The following is a 24,654-nucleotide window of genomic DNA, read 5'->3' as shown; positions in this document are numbered from 1 at the left end:
AAAAAACTCTTCGGTATATTCCTAAACCACCATAATGCTTTCCAGGTTGAGTCGGTCAGCCAGCCGCCAGGCTTTAAAAAGTCCACCATCAAGACTCCAATTTCGCAGTTTTACTCTATCTACTGCGAGACGAATAGTGGACCAAACAAAAAAGAACAACGAATCATCTCAAGAACACAAGGACAGCCACCGCCAGCAAGCTACCAAAGCGGGTAGCTCAGGTAGCAGTGAGGGCCACCCAGCCAAGCAAGCTGATCCCCAGCCGTCACCCAGCAAGTCCACAGGTATTGAGACCGACGGGCCAGGCTCTTCCAAGGCTGGCACTGGATCAGACCGAGGCGGAGTGTACCAGGATGAGGACGTCAAGCGAGAGCAGAAGCAGAAGGAAAAAGAGGGCGGCAGGGAATCATCGATGGTTAGGGGCGCGGACAAGGGCGAGAGTCTAGCAGAAGGCGACTACGACTCATCCTCAAAAACCCCTGGTAGCAAATCATTTACTGGGGGGCACGGAAAGAGCCATGCACTGGACGATAAGTGAAGAGACGAGAAGTTAGCTGGGTTTCTGCCAAGTTCCTGAGACAGGAGTAGAGCTTACATATCCCAGTTTAGTAGTGGAGACATGGCTGTCTACATATGTACATGTATCAATTGCTCGAAACTCAGGTTAAGGGGAGACTTCAATTTTGATTAAATCTGTCCCGAACCGATTGGGGTCGCTTAAGCTATCGGATTTTACTTTGCATATCACCCGACGCATATCATACATGGGGATTCTGTATACATTGAGACAAAGCCGTTTCGCTTTATTGCCATTGAACTCATGAATTATGTTGAATGTGGAAGTCTACTACTAAAAAATACAGACCCGGGGAGTGTAAAAGGAGTATAACGTTGCCCACACCGCCTTGAGTGGCTGGAGTGAAGAAGCTAGTACTTCAAGCATATAGGATCAATTTAAAATGTCCAATATATACAGTCCTTGCCCACCGGAAACTTCCTTATCTTAAATCAAGTGTTACCCTCATCCACCAAACATTTCACAGGTTCCGTGAAATCTCAGGATATGTGGCCAAAATTGTCGCGCTTCGATTCGTGCCCAATTCTCTAACCCTGCGACGGAAGAGACATACCGATATAGAAACCTGGCTGATCTATGTCACGATTCCTAAAACTTTCATGAATGTTAGTATTGCAACTAATCTCCACACGTCAGAAGATCCCACCTGAGAACTGCTATTGCACCGGGCGACATCATCATGGCTAAGGGTGTGTCAAGGGGGTACCGCAACCACCTTTTAGCAAAGGCGCGAAGAATGTGCCCATGAGCAACCTAAATAATGGAGACCGTTAGCAGATAAACACAAAAGCAGCAGGCAATAGCGACGGATGGCAGCCATACCAGCACAACATCGCATGGCTTCTCTCCTCCGAAGCCAGGTCTTTGAACGTCTCGAATCTGCGAAATAAGCCTGTCCAGTCTAGCGGTTACCTGCTCCGCAGATCTATCATGCGGTCAGCAGATTCTATTCGTAGCATTACAGTATATATGGGAAAAACAAAAAGCTTACTCTCCACCCTCGCAACCGTCCCTCCATATGTCCCACTCCTTTTCTTGGTCCAGACCCTTGTCCTTCCTCTTGACATGGATTTCCTTGGTTTTCAATCCTTCGTAGTCACCATAATCCCATTCAGCGATGTCCTCAGTGGTTGTGAACTTTTCAGCAAGGTCACGCGAAGCGGCGGAGTCAGCACTCTGGGGGTCGATATTGAAAAGATATCCCAAGGTCTGTTGCGCACGCTTGCGAGGGCTCACCCAGATGCGCGCAATCCGGGCAGGGTCGATCAGCTTGCCGTGACCTACCATGTGGGATGCTGTGCCGGTGACTTGCTTGATGCCAGCGGGCGTCAATTCAAGGTCGGTGCGGCCCGTGTAGCGACCGTTTTTTGTCCATTCCGTCTCTCCTAATGCACCACGTTACATCTTGGAGACGCTTCCCGGTATCAGACACAGAGCTCACCATGGCGCACAAGAAATACTCGCGGTGTAGCAGCGTCCAAGTCAGACATGTCGAAAGTTTCACTTCAGAGCAACTTGGTTATAGGCCGTAATGACATTCCATGTGGTTGTCGTAGTAAAGAGAGCGGGGATAGTGAAAATGCGGGATTTCTCATGTTGACTTCTATTTAGTCTACACTAGGGTCCACTGAGTATACTCAACATTCCTCCACGACGGGTTGGACTTTGTTGACCCATTGTTCTGTTACCTGGAAGCTCGTGTGTAGCCTTGCCACTTGATTTTGTTTCTTCCCATCCGTATTTTGTTGGAGGCATACTTTAACATAGTGTTTCCTACTTTCAAGGTCCACACACAACGCCCGGAGTAGCTTCGGAGAAAGACCAAAGCCGTTCGGTCAATCGTAATGTAGAAGTTATACCTAGGCTAGTCTACTTGGAAGGAATGAGCCTTGGTAATGTCACTTCAATAAGGAAGTTCCTAATGCCACGGAGGGTTGTTCATGCGGACTGCTGTGACAAACGCACAGGCCAATTATAGTGGAATGACGTGCGATGGCGGGGTTTTCATTTGATCGATAAGACAGCGACCGAATTGTCATCAACCGCCCCGCGCTTCGGAGGTGGGCGTGGGTGTGGGCGTTGGCGCGGGCGCAGAGCAACCCATTGAACTAATAATTATTTCAAACATTAATCGCATCAACCACCTTTTCACAAGAAGCCTGGTAGCCTTATTTCGCATCCGTTCTCTACCTCTTGGTTTTCCTTTTGCCACAAGCACGACACGCTCATACACGTCTTAGACACATAACAACCAGCAGCCCAAAATGTCGACAATAAAGGAGATCACCACTGAGGACGAGTGGCGCGCCCATGTCGCCGCTCTGCACAAGGAGACCCTCCTTATTATCTCCTTCCACGCACCCTGGGCCGCACCTTGCGCACAGATGGCCACCGTCCTCAAGACTCTCGCATCTGAGTATCCCGTCACCGACCCGCCGCAGACGAGCTGGGTCTCGCTCAACGCTGAAGAGCTCAGCGACATTAGCGAAACCTACGACGTCACAGCTGTCCCCTACCTGGTACTCCAGCGCAGCGACACCGTACTCGACACCGTCAGCGGGAGCAGTGCAGTCAAAGTCAGAAACGCAATCGAGACACATGCCAAGAAGGCCGCAGGTGGCGCGCCCAACGGTACGGCGGCTGGCGCAGCCGGCGCAGTGGAGCAGAAGGACGAGGTCGACACGGCTGCAGATCCCGAGAAGGCAAAGGAGGAGCTGTTCAAGAGGCTGGGCGAGCTCGTCAAAGCCGCACCGGTGATGTTGTTCATGAAGGGTACCCCCAGCTCCCCGCAATGCGGCTTCTCGAGACAACTGGTGGGAATTCTGCGAGATCGGAGTGTCAAGTACGGTTTCTTTAACATCCTGGCCGATGATGAGGTGCGGCAAGGCCTGAAGGAGTACGCTGAGTGGCCGACATATCCTCAACTCTGGATGGACGGCGAACTGGTTGGAGGGCTGGACATTGTAAGTGCTTGCTGAGTGTGTCCCCGTGAAGTTTGAGACTGACAAATTGTGCAGATCAAGGAGGAGCTGGAGGGCAACTCTGACTTCTTCCAATCATACAGTGTGGCAAAGGAGGGAGCTGCTGCTGCATGAAAGTTCAAATGAGTCTATTCGAACTTGAAATGAGCCTATGACATTATGGAAGAGCGAGCTATTGCAGATACGCGGATTTGGAAGACAGGGTCTCAAAAATCTTTATGCAGATACCGACGAAGCTGAAGAAAAAGGTCGCGCCACGGAAAGACGTATCGAAATCGGGATCGGTTGAAGCCGGTGAAATTCAAAGTCCCTTTGGTCTGAGGTCATGTCCATCTAGCATGATTCGTGCAACAACAAGGTCAATCAAGCAAACATATGTTAACAATCATTCTTTCCCGTTTGACAATCCCGGTGGAAATTAGGAAATCAGTTTGATGCTCGAGGTCTAAAATGTCACCAATGATTGAGTTTTTGAAAAGCTGGAATTGAAAATAATGATTTTTCTTCTTGCAGGTTCGAGTTGCAACTGGTTGGCGAAAGAGATGATCAGCCGACATTGTCTTGTTTTATAAGACTGCAACGTCTTCCAACGTCACTCAAATGAGATGCGTTATTCATCTTATAGACCAACTGCATGTTGCCCTTCGAGGAACACTAGGCCTTTATGCTTTTCCAATCTGTCATCTGACATAACAGTTTCTGATTAATACTATGGTAGCAAAGCTCTAACGAAAGCTTTTGCTGGGTATCCTTGCAGTTTGGGTTGCAAAGACTCTATGGGTCGTCCTGGACATGCCTCGTCCTTGTACAAGTATATATGTAGCCACGCAGGTTTGACATTATTGAATGACATACGTAGCACCTAACATTTACGTATCTTTCCCCGATCAGCCCCTCCTCAGTCATGAAACCCAAAGAACACATCATCCTTTGGTGGTGCTCCCAACCTGAGTTCTTCTTCTGGCGCCTCACACAAGTCCCTCACGTCGGCGGGAAGCGTCCAGCTCTTCAGCTCGTCCAGTCTCGAGACAAACTGCATCGCCATGCCCGCCTCGCTGTGCCAGATCATATGACAGTGAAACAGCCACACGCCAGGGTTATCGGCCACGAATCTTAGAAGCACCCAGCCGAAACCTTCCGCGGTTGCGACGTCCCGCTTGAGCGGATTTTCAACTACGGTGCGATTGCTCGGGTCCAGCAGTCCCTGGCCGTCGGCTTTCAGGCCTAACTTGTCATAGCCGGGGAAGTAGCCGTGGCCGGCTCCCAAGACCCAAAACTGGTGCCCGTGTAAGTGGAAGGGGTGACTGTTCTCGTCCATGTTCTGCAGGATTATGTCTACGGTCTGGATATCTCTATGCGAGACGACTAGCTCCTGCTTGTCAAAGGCTGCGGTGTTGACGCCTTCCATGTTGAATGACCCATTGGATGCTGCGAGGCCGTCGATGATACGGTGCAAGGTAGGTTGTTTGAGGTCGGGGCGGAACGAGGATGAGTTCATGACGCCGCGTTGGAGCCGCCAGTTGCCGATTGCGAGATTGACACGGATGTACCACGAATGGTCTGCGACGTCTGGCGCAGGCTGTGGAGGCGACGGTCGGTAACGTGCGCGTGCAGTCATGTCTTTGCAAATCATGGGGTAATTCGAATTTGTGTTGTTTGTAGTTGGAAGAACTTGATATGCGGCGCTCGAGGAGCTATCTTGCTCTGTTGAACTGGTGGCCGGAGGGGAAGAGTATCGTACTATAGCCCTGGCCTCATCAGAACCGTTTTCCGGTATGGTAGGCTCAGCGAAACAGGCTTTGATCATTCGGGCACGAAGCCAGAAAGACTCCTGACCAGATTGATCCGCTTGGTTAGTGGTCAAGATTGCACTATATCGTTGCCCAGGAGATAGAACGATATCCGATTCGGGCGCTGGCTCGATTGATGTGCCGTCTATCTCGACTACAGGCAGGCTTGTGTGCTCATCAACCGAGACTTGGAACCAAGCATACCCACCCAAGTTGATAAAGCGCAACTGATGGCTTACGCCAGGAGCAAGGTCTATGGTGGGAAGATATGCACCCTGGTTGTCGCAACGACGAGCTGTGTGCAAACTGCAGTCGACTTTGTTTAGGCCGTTGATAAGTGCAGCATTTGGAATTGGCGAATCCTCATTTCCAGGGGATAGAGTATCGCGCATAAGGCCTTCTGCTTGATCATAATACCAATCGTGGAGCATGATTACACGGTCGGACACGTATGGTAAGGGGCGAACCTTTGCTTCCTCGCGACTGTGGACGATCAAGGGGCCAACAAGGCCATCAAGGGCCTGAACACCTTGGTGGCCGTGATAAAAGTCTAGAGGCATTATTAATTCAATGTCAAATGTTTGGAAAAGACAATCGCACTTACAAGTACCTGCCTGGTCTTTGACAGTAAATTTGTATTGAAATGATTTCCCAGGCACAATTGGGCATTGTGTCACCCCCGACGTCCCGTCCATCCAGGTAGATCCGTTCTGAAATATACCGTGCCAGTGTATTGCGGTTGCATTAGTAGCAAGGTTGTGTACATCGACTACGATTGTGTCTCCTTCGTTGACTTCGACCAACGGCCCTGGGAATTGCCCGTTTATAGTTATCATGGGCTTATACACGCCATCCGGATTGCCCTCTTTCTCTATGATGGTCCAGTCATAGTGACGTTCCTGACGCGGAGCCCCAAAGTCCCAATCTGTGTCTAGTATATAGTCCTTGTCAGACCTTCGCAGAGGGAGCTCCAGATATTCAGTCAATCCAGAACTTGAACTTGTCGCATTTCTGTCCGTGTCTCCTCGTGTAACAAGCCACAAATCAAATAGAACCATGAATGATACGATGGAAACGCAGGATACCCTCATAAACCACGATCTGTTTCCCCTAAAGCCCATACCTCTCGGTCTGGTGGGTGTCTCGACGTCCGGTTCTTCCTTGGACAGCAGTGTTTTCCTTTGCTCCACATCGCCTGCCGCACCACTTAACGCCGGTGTATCGACATCTCCATCGTCATCATCCGAATCAAACAACATCCTTTCCGACTCAATGCGGCGGTCTGCATTGGGCGATGCAGCGCTCTTAGGACTATATGCGCTCATGACCGGATAAGCTAGCAGCAAGTTTGCGACCCAAGGTTTCAAGAAGCAGCCGAGCGTGCAAGGATTCCAAGTAGTTGCTGTAAAACAAGGCTCCAGTGTCTTGAGGTTGAGTAGACCGTGGTATGGCGGCAAGAGCTATTTGAGAAGAGCTGAGTTACTCCTCACGGCAACTCACCTTGACTTGATATAAATAGCGACCATGCGCAGGCTCATGGAACTCTTAGATTTAAATCCCAGCTTATCAGCGGCCGTGGGCATGTATCTCATATGAATGCGTACGATGCAAGCGACAAACGTCTTGTCGAGCTCTGGGCAATTGTAAGGTTGAAGTTGGGGAGTCTGGAAGGTGAATTCTCGAGGTTCCAAGTAAGCTTGTGATACCCCCCTGCTGGCTCCCTCATGCACAAAATGCCGTGCTTCAACTATAGCCAAACAAGCAAGCGCCAACACCTCAGATCATTGGAAATAGCACTCTCACTCGCATCGGTCGCGTGAGCATAAAGCAACGTCCATAGAAAACTCAAACATTCAGACAGGTCTAAAGAGAAATTTGACACAGAAAACTTGCGTGGTGGTTCGGAAGGAACGTGGCGCGTGAAATCCTCCTGATTGGTTTCAAGAATAGCGAAGAATATGTAGCCACAATGCCGGCTCGGGCCTCAAAGCCGAGTTCCAGATCCACGTTCCCGGAAATCTTAGTGGTATAGCGTTGCACGGTACCTTACAGCCTGCCTGTACGATAGTTATGCTTGATATCTTTAGAGAAACAAGTCAAAACCTTGAATGCCTCTCTTGTATACATGGTATCAGTGAGTTTGTTGCCCACTATAGTACTGCGCCGGCGTTCCAAGTCCACGCCATCTAACAGTTCTATCTCCGATGTGGTTTGTAGCACACTGGACTTGAAGGAAATCAACGAGTCTTGAAGACATTCATGACTGATAGAAGGGTTTGCAACTATAGTTGGGAAGAGGGTTTTTTAACGACAGGATTAAAACATGTGTGCTCTTCCGCATGAGATTTGAGATTTGCAGCGGCAATAAGGTCTTAAGTCCGGGTGAAGAAGTCACCCAATTCATTCGAACTACCGGATGAGTCATACTAATTTGCAGGAATTTGGATATTGCTAAGAAACAATGGAGAATTAGCGGCTTGGATCGACACTTGATGTAGGTACGACGTGTTTAGTCGCATGTTACCTTGCATAGAGACTGCATGTTGGTCGGTTTCGAATAGTTAGAGGTCTATTGACGTGACTCATTGTAGAAGACGGCGCACCTTCCTGGCTCTCACATGTAATGCATTCGGCTTATATATGGCGTCATGATGGTTGGAGAATACAGGCGACCGTGTTGTAGTCAAGGTGTCTGGCGGAAACTCAATAGGGCCCAACATGACTTGGTGCTGGGCTAACCCCAGCAGTGATAGACTAAGGTTAGTGCTCTTATGGAGTCCCTGTAGGATAAGGCATGCTATACTGTGGTAGAGACCGGTCACCATGGAACACTGATGACGACGGCTGACTGCCTAATATGATATTTACTGTTGGGGGTCCACGGGCAACTGCACCTGATGGCATGTTGCCAAGTCAGCGACCCTTGTCACTACGGTAGGGACTTACCACACAGTATGCGTGGGGTGTGTCGAGGCGAAGGCAACTGAGTACATGCATACGCGAGCGAAGATCACGGTACAGCAGGTGGTAATCAATCATGGCGCATGTTCTTTAGAGGGGTCAGCCTGCCCTGCGACGCAGCTTCACGGTTCTCGCTTCCCAATGGTTGGCTGCATCGACGCGGATGATTTCCCACTGTCTAGATTCCTAGCTCGGACCCGTCTTTTCTTGCTTCAGGCCCTTGACACGAACGTTTCCGTCTGACTTCTCTGTTATTGCGAGCTAATTCTTTTCCCGCCCATCTCTCCCTCCTGCAAACCGCTGTTGCTGAATAATAACGAATTTGCACACCTTGTTGCGAAACCCATCACCGAGCGTGGCATTTGCGCAATAAGACACATCGCTGTTTTTGGTGCGCGTAGCCCCCCCCCCGTCAGTGGAATCGGCTCCAAGCCCCAGCTTCCAAGGCTCCCTCTCCGCCTGTCTTTCGCTCGAGTCGGTTGGTTTGAGGGGCGTTTCTGCGCAACTCTAATTCGACCGCCTGTCCGCCAGCTTGCGATCGTCCAAGCCGTGAGCCACACCCAGACCCTTCGAGACGACCCGGCAACCAACTCCAACCGCCCATCAAAGTGAGCTGAAGATATCGAGGTCAGGGCACTCTGAAGAAAAGAAGAAGAAACGAGAAACAAGAACTAGATCGACGGGGGATATCTCATACCCAGTCGTGCTGTTGCGGCAACGTTGGCCCGTCACGCTGCGGCAGGTTGCGCTGCTATATGCTGCTGCTACTACACTAACTAGGCGGCCTGATATGCGAACCGAAGGCACATGCAAATTGAAGGAACCAAGCATTGTGGGGCGTATTGAGTCAATCTGGAAAGAAAGGGAGGAGGAAGATACCAAGACGATAAACAACTTGTACCGTTTTGCAAACAGTGGCCAACAGTTTAGAGGGGGGAACAGACACATTTCACTATGACGCCGACACCACCATCTGCAGCGACTTCTTCGTCGGGACATTCTCCCGAGGAGCAGTTCCGCGTAGTCAGACGCAGGAACCGTGTTCCCTTGAGCTGCTTGCCCTGCAGAACCAGGAAGTAAGTTGACTTCCATCCACTAATGATAAGTACAGCGAGGCTTACCTTGTCCAAGATTGAAGTGCAATAGAGGAACTCCAAACTGTGACAACTGCGTGAAGCGTGGCGATACACACTCATGCGTATATGCCAGTCCGTCAACACGAAGGAAGAACACAACTACCGATGCAGCAAATGCAAGCCCCGACGATATGCAAAATCGCATCGATCGTCTCGAAGGCTTGGTATTGACTCTGATGCATGGCGGGGCTAACATCGATGCATCCGCCGTTGCGGCCGCTGCAGCTACAGCTTCTTCTGGTGATGCACGCGCCTCTGTCACAGATAGCAGTAGTGCAAAGAACGACAGAGACGAAAACTCCATGAGGGATGAACCCGAAGGCGACAGTGATGTGGAGGACAATCTAGCCACTTCCCTTGGTGTGCTGAAAGTAGATGTCGATAAGGGCAAGTCCATGTATATTGGGCAAGATCATTGGCATACCCTGCTCGCTGATATCTCAGAGGTCAAGACCTTCTTCGCCTCGCACAAGAAAGATTTGGAGAAGAGCTATGAGAGAGTCATGTCATCAAAGCCGGCGACTGCGCGTGACTCACCGATTTTCCTCCTTTCAGCACCGCCAGCTTCGGAGACAGAATTACGAGCCGAGATGCCGGCAAAGTCCGCTATCACTACCCTTGTCTCGCGGTACTTCAACTCGCTCGACACAGCTGTGAGCATCATACATGGGCCTACGTTTCAGCAGCAGTTGCGGAATCACTGGCAAGATCCTGCGAGGTCGTCAATCATGTGGGTTGGATTGGTATACTCAATGCTGTGTCTGGCGATGCTGAGCTATCACAAAGTAGGAGATGAGCCACCGGAGTGGAAAGGAAGATCACTGGAACTTGCAGCTGAATATCGACTGAGGACAGTACAGTGCCTGGTGGCAGCAGACTTCACTAAACCTGTCGAATACACGGTGGAGACAATGATTCTGTATTTGTTTGGGGAATGGTCTTCGCGCTGGGATGCCGATCTTGCATTGTGGCTTATCACTTCCATGATAACAAGGATAGCTATGCGCATGGGTTACCACCGTGATTCTGAGTGGTTTCCATCGGTTACACCATTTCAAGGAGTACGTGAATCTATTAAACCCACAGATATTCGAATTCGCTTGACTGACCACGTCTTTATAGGAGATGCGACGACGGACGTGGGCTTTGATCCGCATGTCTGACATCATGTTTTCTTATCAAGTAAGTCTGGTTGTTGTGTTTTGTGCAGGCGGCATGCGGCAGTGCTAACTGTCGTTATAAGGTCTCCCTACCAACAATGATTTATGACCACGACACTGACACGAAGCTACCCCACAACATCTTTGACGAGGAATTCGGGCCAGATACAAAGGTTCTTCCGCCCTCGAGGCCAATCACTGAGCCGACTCCTATGGCTTACATGATCGCAAAGACGAGTCTTTGCATCGAATTCGGCAACATTTTACAAACCGTGTCGCGTGTTGGAAGGCAGGCCGCGTACGAAGATATTCTGAGCCATGACAGCAGACTGCGGGAAATATTGGAGGAACTTCCTCCACATCTGAAAATACATCCATTGGAGGGATCGCATGATCCCGTGACCCTATTGATCGCGCGCTTCAACATCAATCTTTTGTACCAAAAGATCATGTGTATGCTACACAGAAAACACATGATCAGGGCGAGGCAGAACCCGCGCTATGCACATTCAAGGCGCAGTGCTGTCGAAGCATCGTTAGAAACCCTGGCACATCTGCGCACTATACAGCGGGAATGTCAGCCCACTGGCCGGCTTCGTACGATGAAGTGGTATGTGCAATCTACTTCGAAGGATACCCTTTTGCCAACGATGTTGATTGCACTTGAGCTCCACCATGACAACGTTGCGGCAACGTCTGGACAACGGCAGGATTCACAGGCAAGCTATTTCTGGACTCCAGAGCAGCGAACGGAGATGATGAGTGCTCTAGAAAGTGTCCGGGACATTTGGAAATCCCTCACGCAAGACTCAGTGGAAGCTTACAAGGCAGCCAACATTCTCGATATCCTGCTAGAAAAGATCAAGAGCCCGAACTCGGCCCCTACGACCATGAACCTGGATCTCACGAAACAAGAGAACCTATTTGGAAGTTTCGGTTCAGCCGATTTGCAGCCCGAACATTCGGCAGCCATGACGCTAGGCATGATGTCAACTGGACTCACGCCGAACTATCAATCTCCAGGCGGCACCGCATACCCACCACTGGACATGGGTATGAAAGACATGGGCTCTGGCTTCACTCCCAATCTCTTACAAGCTGAATTCCCATCTGGAACAAATAATGCCGCGTCTCCATTCTCCATGTTTAACAACTTTGGAGGCACTTCTGGTGACATGGCCTTGGACCAGAGCTTCGATTGGGTAAGTAATATCCGCCAATGGCGTTGGGGAACTAATTGAGCTCACAAATTAATAGGCCGCATTCGAGAATTATACGCAAAATGTGAATTTCGGCGAGCAGGCTTCTTTCGGCTTTTTCCCTGATGGACAGCAGCAGTCCCCGCAAGGCACTTCTACTGACAGCTCATTCTCATTCATGAATATGAACACCCCGGGGACGAATAAGTCGAACCCTTCATGAGGAATGATTAACGGAGCGATCCCCCTATGGAAGGATGTACAAAGCTATTGTGGTGTAAAGGTATACCCATCGTACATCCTACGTAATCAGCGATGTGAGTTTACAGATGGTACGGGGATATGGGCAAGAACAAACGTGGATCAATATAACCACTCTTCTCCGCTACATTGTATACACATCATCCTCATGACCTGCTTGTCCCTGTTATGGACAGCCCGTGATCAGCTCATCTCGGGGCTTCCTGCCGCCAAGGTGTTGAGTGCCACGAAGCTTCACGTACTATTTCTGGTCTCGCCTATTGAATTTCGAGCAAGGACAAGAATGCGCGATTGATCGGAGTCGGGCCGAGGGGGCTATACTCTGACCATCGCATATAGAATGACGGGCGTATGGGGGACGTTGGCGGTGTGCCCGGCAGGACCAAACACAGCATCACAGATTTGACCAGGAGAAATCATGGCTACCACGAAGCATTGAGGCTTCAAAAAAGCGACGAGACCAGGTCAGTGCCGCAATTACTGAATGTAATGCCACTCCCTAAGCGTCCGGCGGACTTTTGCAAGTTGATTCGGGCCTATACACGAATCCCCACGACAGCTCACAACGGGACTCGCGGAGAATTTATGTCCAGTCTATGGTTCCCTGGATTGATGACCAAGATGACACGCGCACAGTCGTTATAACAACCCAATGATACCCTAAACGGCCCTAAAAGCTTTCCCCGAGGGCACTACCCCAACTTACTAGGTTAGCAAGGAGTAATGCGCGATGTGGAGTAAGCAGTTGACAAGCTCAGGTGTAGCGGCTATCGTGAGGGGAATACTAGAAACTGCTCGCCGTCAACTCACCCACTTGAGGCTCAGTTGGATGCGACTGGGGACGGGATAGAGGGCGCGGTCTGCCAACGGGAGGCAAGCGGAGAAGGCTTGGCCTCGGGTATTGACTTGGGATCATGGAGTCAGAAAAACAGTGATACCCACTAATTACTTGAAATGAACATGCGATGGGCTCATCGTTGAGCGACATAAAATAACAAGTTGCAGTTTCACAAGACAATACCATATGCTATAAGCGGGCGGTGAAGTAGCACAAAGCAGACTCCGTACATATCAATTCACATCAAAAGGCGGAAGCGTTGTCGTTCCATCGCTTCAGCTGCAATCGGAGACTGATGCTCTAGCCGGCTCGACGTCATCTATTTCGGCGCAAGCCACATTCTACAGCAGAGTCGTATCTGGGGAAATCTGACAGCACATGGCTTGCATGCCGTAACACTGCTTTTCTGCAATCTCATGCATTCCCAGGCGCCTCCCCCACATAACGCTACGTCGTCGGCTTTGGGACCGAAAGCATGCTGGCCGAATCGGTCCTTCTTTTCAAGTCACGATGGACAGTAGTGGCCCAGAAAATACAAGTCCGGCTGCCCCTGGCCCGGGAAATGGTGTTGTGCGTGCTGTCAGGGGCGGAGTTTTGTGGGGTATTAATGGCGGGGGCGGCCGCAACTGCCAAATATGGTCTTCGTCGCACATTGTACCTAACCACGAGAAGGACACTACCCGAATATTTTCTTGGAACTCAATCTACTTGAGGATCGGCGACAACAACGCTAATACTTGTGGTATTATACTCTGCGCCCAATGTAGCTGCTCAATGAGGGCGAGGGAGGAAAAATCGGGCCCGTATCTCATGCTTTTTTAGTTGAACGTGTCGCCGAGTATTATGCCCTAGCGAGGTTACACTTAGCTGGGCAGTCACTCGTTTTTCGAATCCGGCTTTCGTCTACCCTTGTGATCGACGGGTGGCTGTAAAATAACCGTGCCGAGCGCCTCAGCTGCCATACTCCTGAAAACTATATACTGACCTTGAATCCCTCGACATTATATTCCATGAGAGCCATCGCTTCATCGATTCAAAGTCGAGCACCAAACAAACCTGGGGTCTGCTTCCTTTGACTTCATCTTTTATATTTCGGTTTGCCTGAACCATTCAAGAACCGAACAAGATGAGATCTAGCGTCCTGTTGTCAGCCCTTTGGGCCACGGCTGCTCAAGCACTCAGTACAGCGGGCTGGCAGTCACAGTCTATCTACCAGATCGTTACTGATCGTTTTGCTCGCACCGATGGGTCGACAACTGCTAGTTGTACCTTGAGTCAGTACTGTGGTGGAACATTCAAGGGTATCATCAACAAGCTGGACTATATTCAAGGAATGGGTTTCACAGCTGTAAGCGTCATCGTGAAGTCAAGTATTCTTTATCGTCTAATCGTGTGGCAGATTTGGATTTCTCCCGTTGTCACGAATATCCTTGAGGGCTCAGGAGGGTATGCATTTCCAGGCCTAGCAGAGAACTTCAAATGCTGAAACACACTTCAGGACTTCTTACCATGGATACTGGGCCCAAGATATCACTACCATCAACACCAATTTTGGTACTGCGGATGATCTCAAGTCCCTATCAGACGCCTTGCACGCTCGTGGAATGGTACTTCCTCTTCTTCAGTTCTGGTCTTGGTCAATTCTAACCAATACTTAGTATCTCATGGTCGACGTCGTAAACAATCACATGGGCTCCCCGAACGCCGGTAGCAGTGTCGATTACAGCATCTATACTCCATTCAACCAGCAAAGCCAGTACCATACGCCCTGTGACATCAACTACAGCGACGAGACATCCATCGAACAATGCTGGGAGGTCACAGGAGCACCAAGTCTTCCGGATCTTAGGACCGAAGATAGCAGTATCCGCAGCACGTGGAACAGCTGGATCACGTCGTTCGTCTCGACGTACGGCATCGACGGATTACGCATGGACAGCACGAAGCACGTGGAGAAGTCCTTCTGGCCAAACTGGGTTTCGGCTTCGGGTGTCTACAACATGGGAGAGGTCTACAATGGCGACCCAAGCGTTTTCCCTGACTGGTTGAACTATATCAGTGGACTTGAGAATTATCCGATGTAAGTCGAGATGGCACGTACCCCTGAGCAAGGTGATACAGTTGCTGACGAGTTTACAGGTATTACTGGATCACTCGCGCCTTTCAGTCCACTTCGGGGTCTATCAGCGATCTAGTCACCGGCATCAATACCTTGAAGGGCTCAAGTACGTCTCAAATAGTGTCGATATGGGTGAGTTGCTGCTAACATAGATTAGTGAAAACAAGCACTCTCGGGTCTTTCATGGAGAATCATGATCAAGTCCGATTCCCGTCCTTGACAAGCAACACAGTATGTCTTCATCATAATCAAGATCGATGGACGGATAGCTGACCTTTTGAAACAGAACTTGATAAAAAATGTAAGAAGTGTCGATTGCCAAGTTGAGGATACGACTGACAACGCATATAGGCAATTGCCTTCACAATACTAGCAGATGGTGAGTCTGCTGTTTTTAACTCATTTCCGTTCCGATGATGGCCAAATCCTAAGACTATCATAGGTATTCCCATCATCTACTATGGCCAGGAGCAGCAGTACGCTGGCGGTGCCGATCCCAACAATCGCGAGGCGCTCTGGACCTCTGGCTACAACACGAACTCAGATCTGTACAAGTTTATCACAACCGTTAACAAGATCCGTAACACGGCGATTTCCCAGTCAAGCTCATATGTCTCATACCAGGCATACTCAACATACGCTGACTCTCACGTTATTGCGATGAAAAAGGACAGCGTTTACGGCATTTTCACAAACGCAGGGTCGAGCTCCTCGGTCACCGTTCCAGGTTTCACAGCCAGCCAAGCCCTTTGCGACGTCATTAGTGGTACATCATATACTGCCAGCTCAAGCGGTAGCGTCACCCTGAATGTTGGGCCGCTACCTGCCATCTTGGTACCTACCTCGTACAGTATCTGCGGAACTAGCTCTGGTGAGACACCCCGTTCCATGACAGCACTCACTCATCCCTTTTGAATTGACGCCTTAATCAGTTTCACAGGTGGAGGAACGACAACCCTTACGACCAAGACGACAACCGCGCCGGCTGGAAGTAAGCCCTTTCCCCCCATATTCCGTATCGATGATCAAATGACTGACTCGGGGAAAAAGCCTCAACAGCCTGCTCGTCGGTTCCAATAACTTTTAACGAGACCGTGGTCACCTCAATTGGGCAAACTATCAAGATGTATGTGGTCTCCCCTGTTACCGCTATTATCCCTTGTCCCTTTTCCCTATTCAGACAACATCTGTCGAGCGCGAGTCTCGAGTCCAACGTAGCCTGTGAATCAGCAATCTCAATCGAAATCCCCCAAACGTCAGTCAAGTCAAAGTACGCTTGCTAACACATTGCCCTCCGACACAGCGTGGGAAGCATATCCGCCCTGGGAAGCTGGGACACCTCCAAGGCCATCGCCTTGAGTGCAGCCTCCTACACGAGCTCGCGTCCCGTGTGGAGCGGCACGATCAGTCTGCCCGCGGGCACGACTTTCACGTACAAGTTCATCAACGTCGCCAGCAGCGGTACGGTGACCTGGGAGGCGGATCCGAACCACAGCTATACGGTGCCAACGAGTTGCACGGCGGCTCAGACCGTGGTATCAAACACGTGGCAGAGCTGATGAAAACAAAAAACGCCGCCAACAGGATTATTTCCTAAAAAGAAAAAAAAGAAAACCACGTCAAGGAATTTGAGTGTTCAAGAGAGTATATATATCTTTTAATAATCATACGCTTGAGAGTAAACCCACTGGGCAAATTTAAAATACAATATTTATCCGGTAAATGTACTCGTGTTGTACTTGACAAAGCTATCATATATAACTGAATTTTGTTCATGTTTCATGTACTCATTTCATACCTAAATTGTGCCTGGTCCGAAATTCCGAAAACGCCAAATACCGCCATTTCATGTCCCCTGAACTCCTATGAGACACGCCGCTCAATCAAACTGCAACTTAGAGGCCGAAAGTCTGCTTGGCCCTTGTCCAGTACGCGTTTCGCTCATCCGTGACGGTGACACCAACACATGCCATGTACGCCGCAAACCCAGCATCGGTGCCCTTCTGGAGCTCGGGGCGCACGCTCGCGCACTTGGTCGTGTAGTACCAGCCGGCGCTCCCGAAGTTGTACTTGTCGTCGGTGACGAGCGCCAGAAGCTGGTTCTTCTGGGCGTCTGTCGTGATGGTACCCAGGGCGGCGACCTGCGCGTCGAGCTCCGCGAAGGTGCCGGCGTACTCGAGGTTGTAGTCGAACGTCTGCATGTTCACGGTCCCCTGGCCGGGGCGCCCTGGGCTCACGTTGTGCTTGTACTGGAAGTCACCGGACTCGTAGGCCATGAGGGCCAGAAGGCCGGCGATCTCCCCGTACGTTATGATTCCGTACGTGGACAGGGCGGTGATCAGCCACGGCGCGGCCTGCTCCGCGGTCCGGCACTCCGATGCCGTGTCTGTACATTTGGAGGCATCGGGTGCGATCGCACTGATCATGCTGGCTGCGCTCTCCGCGCGGATCTCGACCTTCTGCACGCTGCTGAGAGGGGCGGCGAGAGCGCTACCAGCCAGGAGGAGAGGGGTGGCAATCTGGGAGTATTTCATGTTGAGATGTTGTTGGTGGTTTTGCCTTTATGATATGTTGATGAATAGTAATAATGGGGATCGTGTCAAACGAGCCCTATTTTAAGTATGGGGCTGGAGAAGTGAATTCTGTTGTAATGAGTGTGTGGTGTTTTGTGATCCAGGGAAAGAAATGATACTAGGCCTCAGTGTTTTATCTTGACTTTACAACAGTGATTGCTGCTTTGTCGTGAGCGTACAAAGCAAACACAGCGGCAAAGAATGATCTTGTGAGTTCAGTGTCTTTTTTTTTTTGTCACACAAGCAGAAATTTGATTTGTAGCCCTTGGTATCAAACAAAGACCAGGTCATCTAGACCGAGTAAAGAACAATGAAAATGAGCGACTTGGAGACGGGCTGGGCCGTTGAAGCAGATGAAGGCAAATACAAAGCACAAGATTGAGAGAGGACAGAGCAGGAAGATTCACGTTGAGCATGATTAGTACCTACTTCTCTCGTGATTGTTTTATTGTCAACCTGACCTCGGAATTGAGTCGCCACTAGTTGACGCTGGATCGTGAGCGATCTTCCCCTGAGTCTGTCCCGTGGTCGTAAAAGAGAAGGTGTTTAGCTGAGGGTGGAGAGTTTGTGGGGTTGAGAGGCGGCTGAAGGAGCTGACAGCAGCCAATCGTCTTGGCATCTTGGCTGTTCTTTGAGTGGGATGAAACAGCCAGTCTTTGCGTCCCTGCATTTGTTTCAATAGGGGACACCTGTATTCACTTATGATTGGCGTGCATTTTCCTGTTCCTGAACTATCCCCCAAAACGCTCAAACTCGATTAAGGAATACCCATGCGCCAAACATCGTATTGGACCAGGCGCATTGAAAGAAGATGGGGAGGCCTTCAGGAGGCCCCAGGAGGTAACTTCACCAAAAAGCGCGGCTTGATAATCTCTGGAGATGCCCTGCTTCACTCATAGGTGCTAGGGTCGTCTTTCTCTTCACATTTGAACATGCAATTGTTATCAGGAGATTGCAATGCAGTATAGCGCATGAAGCACGAAGTATGAAGTATGAAGTTTGAAGTGTGCTGTACATATGTGGCAGCTGATAATGCCACATTTGACCGTCTGCAACAGCATTGTGCTGTTTTGAGGCGTCCTGTTGGTAGGTCGTAGCGTACGTCCACCTATATCTCGGGTTGTTCTGAACGGTGGATGCTTGTGACCAGAAACCGAGCATGGTCGGTGCTTTGTTCTGACAGCTGACAGCCGGCCCCAATTTAATCCGACGCGTTTGGAAATTCAGCGCGATCAATCAAGCATCTGGTGCTGTGAGCTCTGGAGCTATTGCCGTAAGACGCCTAAGGGAGAGCACACCGGCAATCATTGCAACTAACCTATCCCAACATTCGGTGTTGCACGATTTGTTCTTTTTCCAAGCCAGCTTCGTATGTCATAATACACTTGCGCACGCATTCTCACCGGTTGCATCCATTGTCTCTGCAGCAGTTTGCTGTGTCGCCGAGCAAGATGTCCCACCTTGCGAGTTACATTGAGAGTAAGTCGTCACTCTTGAGCGAATCTTGGGCAATGTCTCGCGATATCTTGAGCTTACAACATGGATTCTGACAGCTCGGTAGAGAAGGTCGTGATCCTGACCGTTGATTCGCGAATGCTCGTCGGTAAGCTCGAGAGTTTTGACAACTCGACCAATTTGGTGCGTATACAACCAACATGTTCTGGAGCCTAGAACGCCGTGGGCTGATGTGCTGGGTGCGTAGGTCCTCTCAGGTGCTGTCGAACGAGTGATCCGGGCACACGACGATGCCGAGGATTCCGAACAAGTCCCGTTAGGATTGTACATTGTCAGAGGTGATAACGTGTGCGTTGTGGGCTTGGTAGACGAGAAGATCGAGAATGATATCGACTGGTCGAAAGTCAGAGGAAATCCAATTGGGACGACGAAGCACATCTAGGAAAACATAGCGTGGACATGAAGGAGCCGGAGAGCTGCGCATCGAAGCGTCTCAGCTCCCACATTGCATTTGATGGCGTTCAGGTTCTCGTGGCATGGGTAGGAGAATTTCTTGAGTTTGAGTAGGGTACGCTTTGTCCAAATGATACCCACACAATTGCGGTTTGCGGCTGACAGCTTCATCAACCCGAAGACTTCTATAACTTGTTGTGCATATGTATCTAACCAAACAGGCGTTGCATCAAATCCGGCGCAAACTTGTCAAAACCAGGGCTCTCCGCCAGTCGGTTGATCCTGTTTCCCCTCTTCGCGCTCAGCCAGCCCAATTCGTCCCCTGGGATTTCGTCCACGGTCACATCGGCAGAGCCCTCGGCATCAGTAGACAGCCCGACGGCAGATCCCGCTCCCGGGGCCCTCTTACGGCCACGCTGGTCCGCAATATGCATGCCGTGGGTCCACTGGCCCGAGGTTTCTACGCGGATGTCCTCCGGCGCGTTCTTCGCCAGCTTCCATGCAGGATTGTCGCGCGTGATGTTGTACCAAACGGTCAGGGGGTCATGCAGTGACAGTCCGGGCTCCTCATCAGCGGCGACCCAGCTCTCGATTTGCCGGAACACACCACTCATGATGTGGTTGATCCATGAAGCAAGAGGACTACCCTCCTTGACGTGAGGTGTGATCGTATCGAAGAAGAACCCCTTATTCAAGAGATGCGGTGTGGTGATGTCCAGTGGGAACAGACTCAAGTTCAGTCTGCGTGATAGCTTCTCTGGATACGGTCCAAGGTTGGCGATCTTCTGCGGTACGACGGGCATGGTGGACGACGGCACAGCGGAGGTCAACGCGAACACGCGTGCTGTGGCGATCGCATCGGCATATGTGTTGAATTCAGCGACTGGCGTGATGTTACCAGGCACCTCAACCGCACCACCCATAACGCAGATTTCCTTGGCACGTAGGAATGTTTCCGGGTCCTCAGCTGCAGCCAGAGCAAGGTTCGTCATGGGGCCGACTGCGCAGATAGTGATTGTATTCGCAGGCTCCTCTTTAAGGATTCGCAGGATCTCCTTATGAGCGGGAGTTTTGGATGGTGTGAAATAGGAGTAATATGCGGGATCTTGATCAGGCGTTGGAACACCATCATCAAAGAGCGACTTCCATGTCTCGTCAGGACTCAAGTGGGGATGCGCTGCGTGAACTCCGTGTAGACCGTCAGAGCCATGAAACCCGTCCTCCATCAAGATCTCTTCTTCTAGGGCATGCTCTGGGCCGATGGCTACGATGGGCTTATATGCCTTCAGAGACCCGAAGCCTTCAGGCTTGCCTTTCGACCTGCGCCATTCCAGCTCTTTATCTAGCACATGGAACATGGATACCACGTTCGTCAGACAGCTCTTGAGGGGAACATTGCCATATGTAACGGAGATCATAACCAGTTCGATCTCCTCGGGTGATGATGCCAGAGCCAGAAGCATAGCCAGCATGTCATCGACACCTGGGTCGGTGTCGAAGATGACTCTGCTCTTCGGCGCCATGACTATTGTTGTCTCTTGACACTAGTATATACGCGACTGCCAATGAAATGTGACCCCGTGTTGAGCTCTGCAAAAGGCCGACAGCTTGACAGAGTAAGTATATAGTAGGAAGCTTGAGAGCAGGTTTGACGAGGCAAATTGAACTGATATGGAGGAGGGGAGCTTGATAAGGCTGAGACCCAATTATAAGCCCACCGGTGACCAGCGAAAACCGGACAGTTGGAGCCAAGCACTACACATACGAAGCGCACTTACCTCCCAGCTGTTCAGATGGTGGTGATATGGTGAACGAGTTATACTACTCATGCCTACACTAAAGACTGGTTCAGGGCTATCTATAACCTGCCGAAAGCTGGAGTTCTCCAGATTCCTGCTTCTTATATCGGCCAACGCCGGTTACCCCTCATTTTCATCGCGTTTTCTAACCAGAAAGGATACATAGCTACAGATGAATAGGAACCATATTTTGTGATCACTGTCGCTCGACTGCGGTTCGACACAGCAGCTCCTATGTTGCACAACGCCGTTTGGCCACTGAAGTTTTGCATATCGATCGGAAGCTGCTTTTCAGTGTCAAGAGCAAATCATCGGGGCATTCGACTCGTGTTGCACAGCGAGTGCCATCTCCTGCACTTGTCCGAAGAGCCGCTGGGCTTTGCGTCTCTAGCTCTTGGCGTCCATGTCTCACATCTCAGAGATAACCAATGTGAATGTACATGAAGACAGCTAGGTTAGTTAGCAGCTCGCGAGCTCGTTTGAACATGCAAGCTCTACCGTAGAGTTAAACAACTGCCTTTCTGGACCTCCAGGGGTCGCATCCAACGAGCTGTGTTCCTCCGTCGCTGCAGATCAAAAGTTAGCGCGATCCCGGCAGCATGAACCGAGCATCTCCTTGCAGTTTGCCGACCTTGTGCTCTCTACCTTGTTACAATGTGATCGGTTCTTCGCTTGGCTTGTGGCTTTGTTCTAAGTATGTAGCAACACATGGTTTCGTTGACTTTGTTGGGGCTACGACAAAACGGTCACCAGGTTTCCCATTTGAAACTGCGACGTTGACGGTGCTGGTCTACCCTTGCAGCTGCCGCTGTTGACCGCGGGCGGACAGAACAGCTCCGGTTTGGAGCTCAATGGCCACCTGTTCAATCGTCCAATTTCATGCAGCGCCAAGACTTTGTCCGATTCCCTGCCTGGCTGCTTACAGTAGCTACTGTGTACTTTCCACAGCATCCAAGTTGGACTAGACTAACGTCAAGCAAAGTGACAATAGGTATTCACATCTCTTTCGCCCATTTCTTCTTCAGCCGACCTTTCGGTTAGCTCATGACATTTGTTCTCATTGCATCGTATTCCAGATCGTGCCAGATCAGATCAGATCAGATCAGCTCTCTCGACCAAACCAGCCCACCATCAATCACACAGTACCCTGGAGTAATTGTCAATCGGTCTCGACCTCAATCCAGCTATTGGGCCTGCCCCACATCCACTAATTGGCCTGCTCTGGGGATTGCTTTGGGGGTTTCCACGTTTCTCCTTTCCACTCACCGTGACTTGCTTGACTTCCACCTCTTCGGCAGCCTTCTTCCCATCTTCGGTCGACACTGCTCTCTTCACCCAGCCATCTCAACGGTGCTGGTTCCGCATTGCATCTTTTGATACCAATTGCCATCCACAGCCGTTGCGTTGCCTCGCGCTGCATCAGAAGCCGAGCGCCTGTGTTGCCAGCTCTTCAAACTTGACAAGCTGGCACTATCGACAGCTAGACCCTTCATCACACCACACGGTCAGCGCGAGCGAACACACAACCAATCATGAGTTCTTCGGACCATACCTTCACCACGACTGCTGTCGGCTGGGCCGTGATCATTGGTGTCATCGGCGCTGTTGTTCTCCTCCGCAGTCCCAAGACCAGAGCAACCACCGCAAAGACGGTTGCGCAGGCAAAGCAAGATGTCGGTGCCGATATCGCTTCCGCCACGGCTGCCTTGAAGAAGAAGGCCGAGAAGGCGACCAAGCAGAAGCCCAAGCCCAAGCCCAAGCCCTCGACGAGCGAGAATGCTGCTGCTGCCACCACCACCACCACCAGCAACTACGATCCTGCGGCTGAGGCTGCTGCGAAGCGAGACGAAGCTCGTGCCAACCAGGACTTCGCGCAATCCTTGGCCAAGATTAAGACAGGTGCCCAGTTTACAGCACCCAAATCTGAGAAGAAGAAGCAGAAGTCCGTCAAGCAGTCGCATGCTCAAGAGGCCGACACCCCTGTTGCCCAGCAGTCAGCACCTTCCTCAGCGGCCGGTGACGCTGATGATGATCTCTCGTCAGCTGCTTCTCCTCAGGCCGCTCCTGCTGATACCACAGGTGTCTCGGACATGCTCGAGTCTCCCTCAGCAGGACCTTCGGTGCTGCGCTTGACCGACACGGACAAGGTCAAGGCTAAGCCCAAGAAGGAGAAGGCCCCGGCTGTCGTTGAGACCAAGAAGCAGCGACAGAATCGTCTGAAGAACGAGCAAAAGAAGCTCGAGAGAGAACAAGATGAGATCGAGCGCAAGAAGCTTGAAGAGGCACAGCGGCGGCGCGCTCGAGAGGCCAGGGGCCAGGCTGCCAAGGACGGATCTACCTTCACTAACAACTCCAACGCCTGGACAGCAAAGACCAACGGTGACTCTACACCGAAAACTGTTCAGCCGCTCGACACATTCGATGATCTGGTCCCTGCTGCCAACACCCCGAAGCCTTCAACTCCCCAGCCTGCTGCCACCAAGCAGCCATCTGACTCTTGGGCATCGTCGCTGCCTTCGGAAGAGGAGCAAATCGCTCAGGTCATGGATGACTCGTCTGCCTGGAGTGAGGTTACTAACAAGAAGACCAAGAAGGGCAAGAGATCCGACGAAGCCGTGGCTGAGAAGCCTCTTTCCGCCCTTACCCCTGCCCCAGTATCCCAGGCTCCTGTCCATGTCAACAAGTCGAAGCCAGCTCTCAGCAGCCACTCGTCTTTCGCCGCCTTGACTCCCGAGGAGACGGCCGACGATGAGGTCGAGGAGGAGTGGGAGGTCTGAGCACGAGAAAGCTCATTCCTACCAGTTTAGAAGCACCATCACCCAGCTGAAGCCCAGTCGGCGATATTGGTAGTATCGTCGTAGTTATGCAGAGCAGACACTTGCATCGCTTTGTGTGTACTGTTCCAGCCCTTGCTATGTACAACACCACCGCATGCATGGGAGCATCTGCGGTATATGGCGACATTTCTCTTTCACTCTCCCAAGTTCCGTACAGACTTCTCGGCCTGGGTATGTGGATCCATGATACGGTTTGAACCGCTCAAGAGTCAACAAGTGCGAGTTGTACATCATTGTTTGTTTATGGCATCTGGGTTGGAGGCCTAAAAGTTCACGTGCTGGGAGTTCTAGCACGTCTCATTTTGCTGGAGCGGAGGACTGTATTTTGCAAGATTTCACCAATGACAATTTCTACGGTCATTACTCGCATTGTACGCTGCTGGGTCTCTCGAAGTCTCTTTTCTTTTCTTTACGGAAGCGGTCAACTGCTCCGGTCACTTCGTAGAGGCTCATGGTGTGGATCTGAGATGTAAATCTGTCTATGAAACAGAACCATTCCTGGAAACCTAGGCAGT

General features: G+C 50.8%; 10 protein-coding genes across 10 annotated transcripts; 6 read left to right on the top strand and 4 right to left on the bottom strand.

Annotated features, from left to right (window-relative positions):
- Positions 1-34: 34 nt before the first annotated feature.
- BKA67DRAFT_661367 (uncharacterized protein) lies at positions 35-538 on the top strand (the record flags this gene model as incomplete). Its single annotated transcript, XM_046107798.1, has 1 exon — positions 35-538. The coding sequence occupies one exon, from the start codon at positions 35-37 to the stop codon at positions 536-538; it is 504 nt and encodes a 167-aa protein (XP_045954893.1).
- A 272-nt stretch (positions 539-810) lies between these two features.
- Positions 811-2,138, bottom strand: BKA67DRAFT_574652 (phosphoglycerate mutase). Its single transcript, XM_046103440.1, has 5 exons — positions 2,019-2,138; positions 1,569-1,962; positions 1,400-1,502; positions 1,224-1,330; positions 811-1,171 (listed from the first exon to the last, which is right to left on the bottom strand). The coding sequence occupies exons 1-5, from the start codon at positions 2,065-2,067 to the stop codon at positions 1,105-1,107; spliced, it is 720 nt and encodes a 239-aa protein (XP_045954892.1). The 5' UTR covers positions 2,068-2,138; the 3' UTR covers positions 811-1,104.
- Positions 2,139-2,841: 703 nt separating this feature from the next.
- Positions 2,842-3,672, top strand: BKA67DRAFT_661365 (hydroperoxide and superoxide-radical responsive glutathione-dependent oxidoreductase; the record flags this gene model as incomplete). Its single annotated transcript, XM_046107797.1, has 2 exons — positions 2,842-3,540; positions 3,595-3,672. The coding sequence occupies 2 exons, from the start codon at positions 2,842-2,844 to the stop codon at positions 3,670-3,672; spliced, it is 777 nt and encodes a 258-aa protein (XP_045954891.1).
- A 784-nt stretch (positions 3,673-4,456) lies between these two features.
- On the bottom strand, positions 4,457-6,406 carry BKA67DRAFT_522665 (multicopper oxidase-domain-containing protein; the record flags this gene model as incomplete). Its single annotated transcript, XM_046098394.1, has 2 exons — positions 4,457-5,898; positions 5,953-6,406. The coding sequence occupies 2 exons, from the start codon at positions 6,404-6,406 to the stop codon at positions 4,457-4,459; spliced, it is 1,896 nt and encodes a 631-aa protein (XP_045954890.1).
- A 2,857-nt stretch (positions 6,407-9,263) lies between these two features.
- Positions 9,264-12,027, top strand: BKA67DRAFT_661363 (fungal-specific transcription factor domain-containing protein; the record flags this gene model as incomplete). The annotated part of the gene is made up of 5 exons (XM_046107796.1): positions 9,264-9,385; positions 9,441-10,506; positions 10,568-10,627; positions 10,689-11,807; positions 11,863-12,027. 5 exons carry the CDS (start codon positions 9,264-9,266, stop codon positions 12,025-12,027), a joined length of 2,532 nt encoding a protein of 843 aa, XP_045954889.1.
- Positions 12,028-13,877: 1,850 nt separating this feature from the next.
- Positions 13,878-16,734, top strand: BKA67DRAFT_361923 (alpha-amylase). The gene is made up of 12 exons (XM_046096429.1): positions 13,878-14,251; positions 14,303-14,349; positions 14,402-14,510; positions 14,562-14,983; positions 15,043-15,128; positions 15,180-15,253; positions 15,309-15,323; positions 15,374-15,401; positions 15,465-15,893; positions 15,963-16,013; positions 16,073-16,148; positions 16,326-16,734. Exons 1-12 carry the CDS (start codon positions 14,030-14,032, stop codon positions 16,579-16,581), a joined length of 1,815 nt encoding a protein of 604 aa, XP_045954888.1. The 5' UTR covers positions 13,878-14,029; the 3' UTR covers positions 16,582-16,734.
- A 183-nt stretch (positions 16,735-16,917) lies between these two features.
- On the bottom strand, positions 16,918-17,556 carry BKA67DRAFT_538420 (uncharacterized protein; the record flags this gene model as incomplete). Its single annotated transcript, XM_046100460.1, has 1 exon — positions 16,918-17,556. One exon carries the CDS (start codon positions 17,554-17,556, stop codon positions 16,918-16,920), a length of 639 nt encoding a protein of 212 aa, XP_045954887.1.
- Positions 17,557-19,046: 1,490 nt separating this feature from the next.
- Positions 19,047-19,492, top strand: BKA67DRAFT_661360 (uncharacterized protein; the record flags this gene model as incomplete). Its single annotated transcript, XM_046107795.1, has 3 exons — positions 19,047-19,074; positions 19,157-19,233; positions 19,298-19,492. 3 exons carry the CDS (start codon positions 19,047-19,049, stop codon positions 19,490-19,492), a joined length of 300 nt encoding a protein of 99 aa, XP_045954886.1.
- Positions 19,493-19,712: 220 nt separating this feature from the next.
- Positions 19,713-21,026, bottom strand: BKA67DRAFT_522409 (inosine-uridine preferring nucleoside hydrolase; the record flags this gene model as incomplete). The annotated part of the gene is made up of 1 exon (XM_046098373.1): positions 19,713-21,026. One exon carries the CDS (start codon positions 21,024-21,026, stop codon positions 19,713-19,715), a length of 1,314 nt encoding a protein of 437 aa, XP_045954885.1.
- A 1,808-nt stretch (positions 21,027-22,834) lies between these two features.
- On the top strand, positions 22,835-24,079 carry BKA67DRAFT_661358 (uncharacterized protein; the record flags this gene model as incomplete). The annotated part of the gene is made up of 1 exon (XM_046107794.1): positions 22,835-24,079. One exon carries the CDS (start codon positions 22,835-22,837, stop codon positions 24,077-24,079), a length of 1,245 nt encoding a protein of 414 aa, XP_045954884.1.
- Positions 24,080-24,654: the final 575 nt, after the last annotated feature.

This window comes from Truncatella angustata, assembly GCF_020726525.1.
Source record: "Truncatella angustata strain MPI-SDFR-AT-0073 chromosome Unknown BKA67scaffold_7, whole genome shotgun sequence".
Classification (NCBI taxonomy): domain Eukaryota; kingdom Fungi; phylum Ascomycota; class Sordariomycetes; order Amphisphaeriales; family Sporocadaceae; genus Truncatella; species Truncatella angustata.
This window is presented reverse-complemented; position numbering and strand designations above follow the sequence as displayed.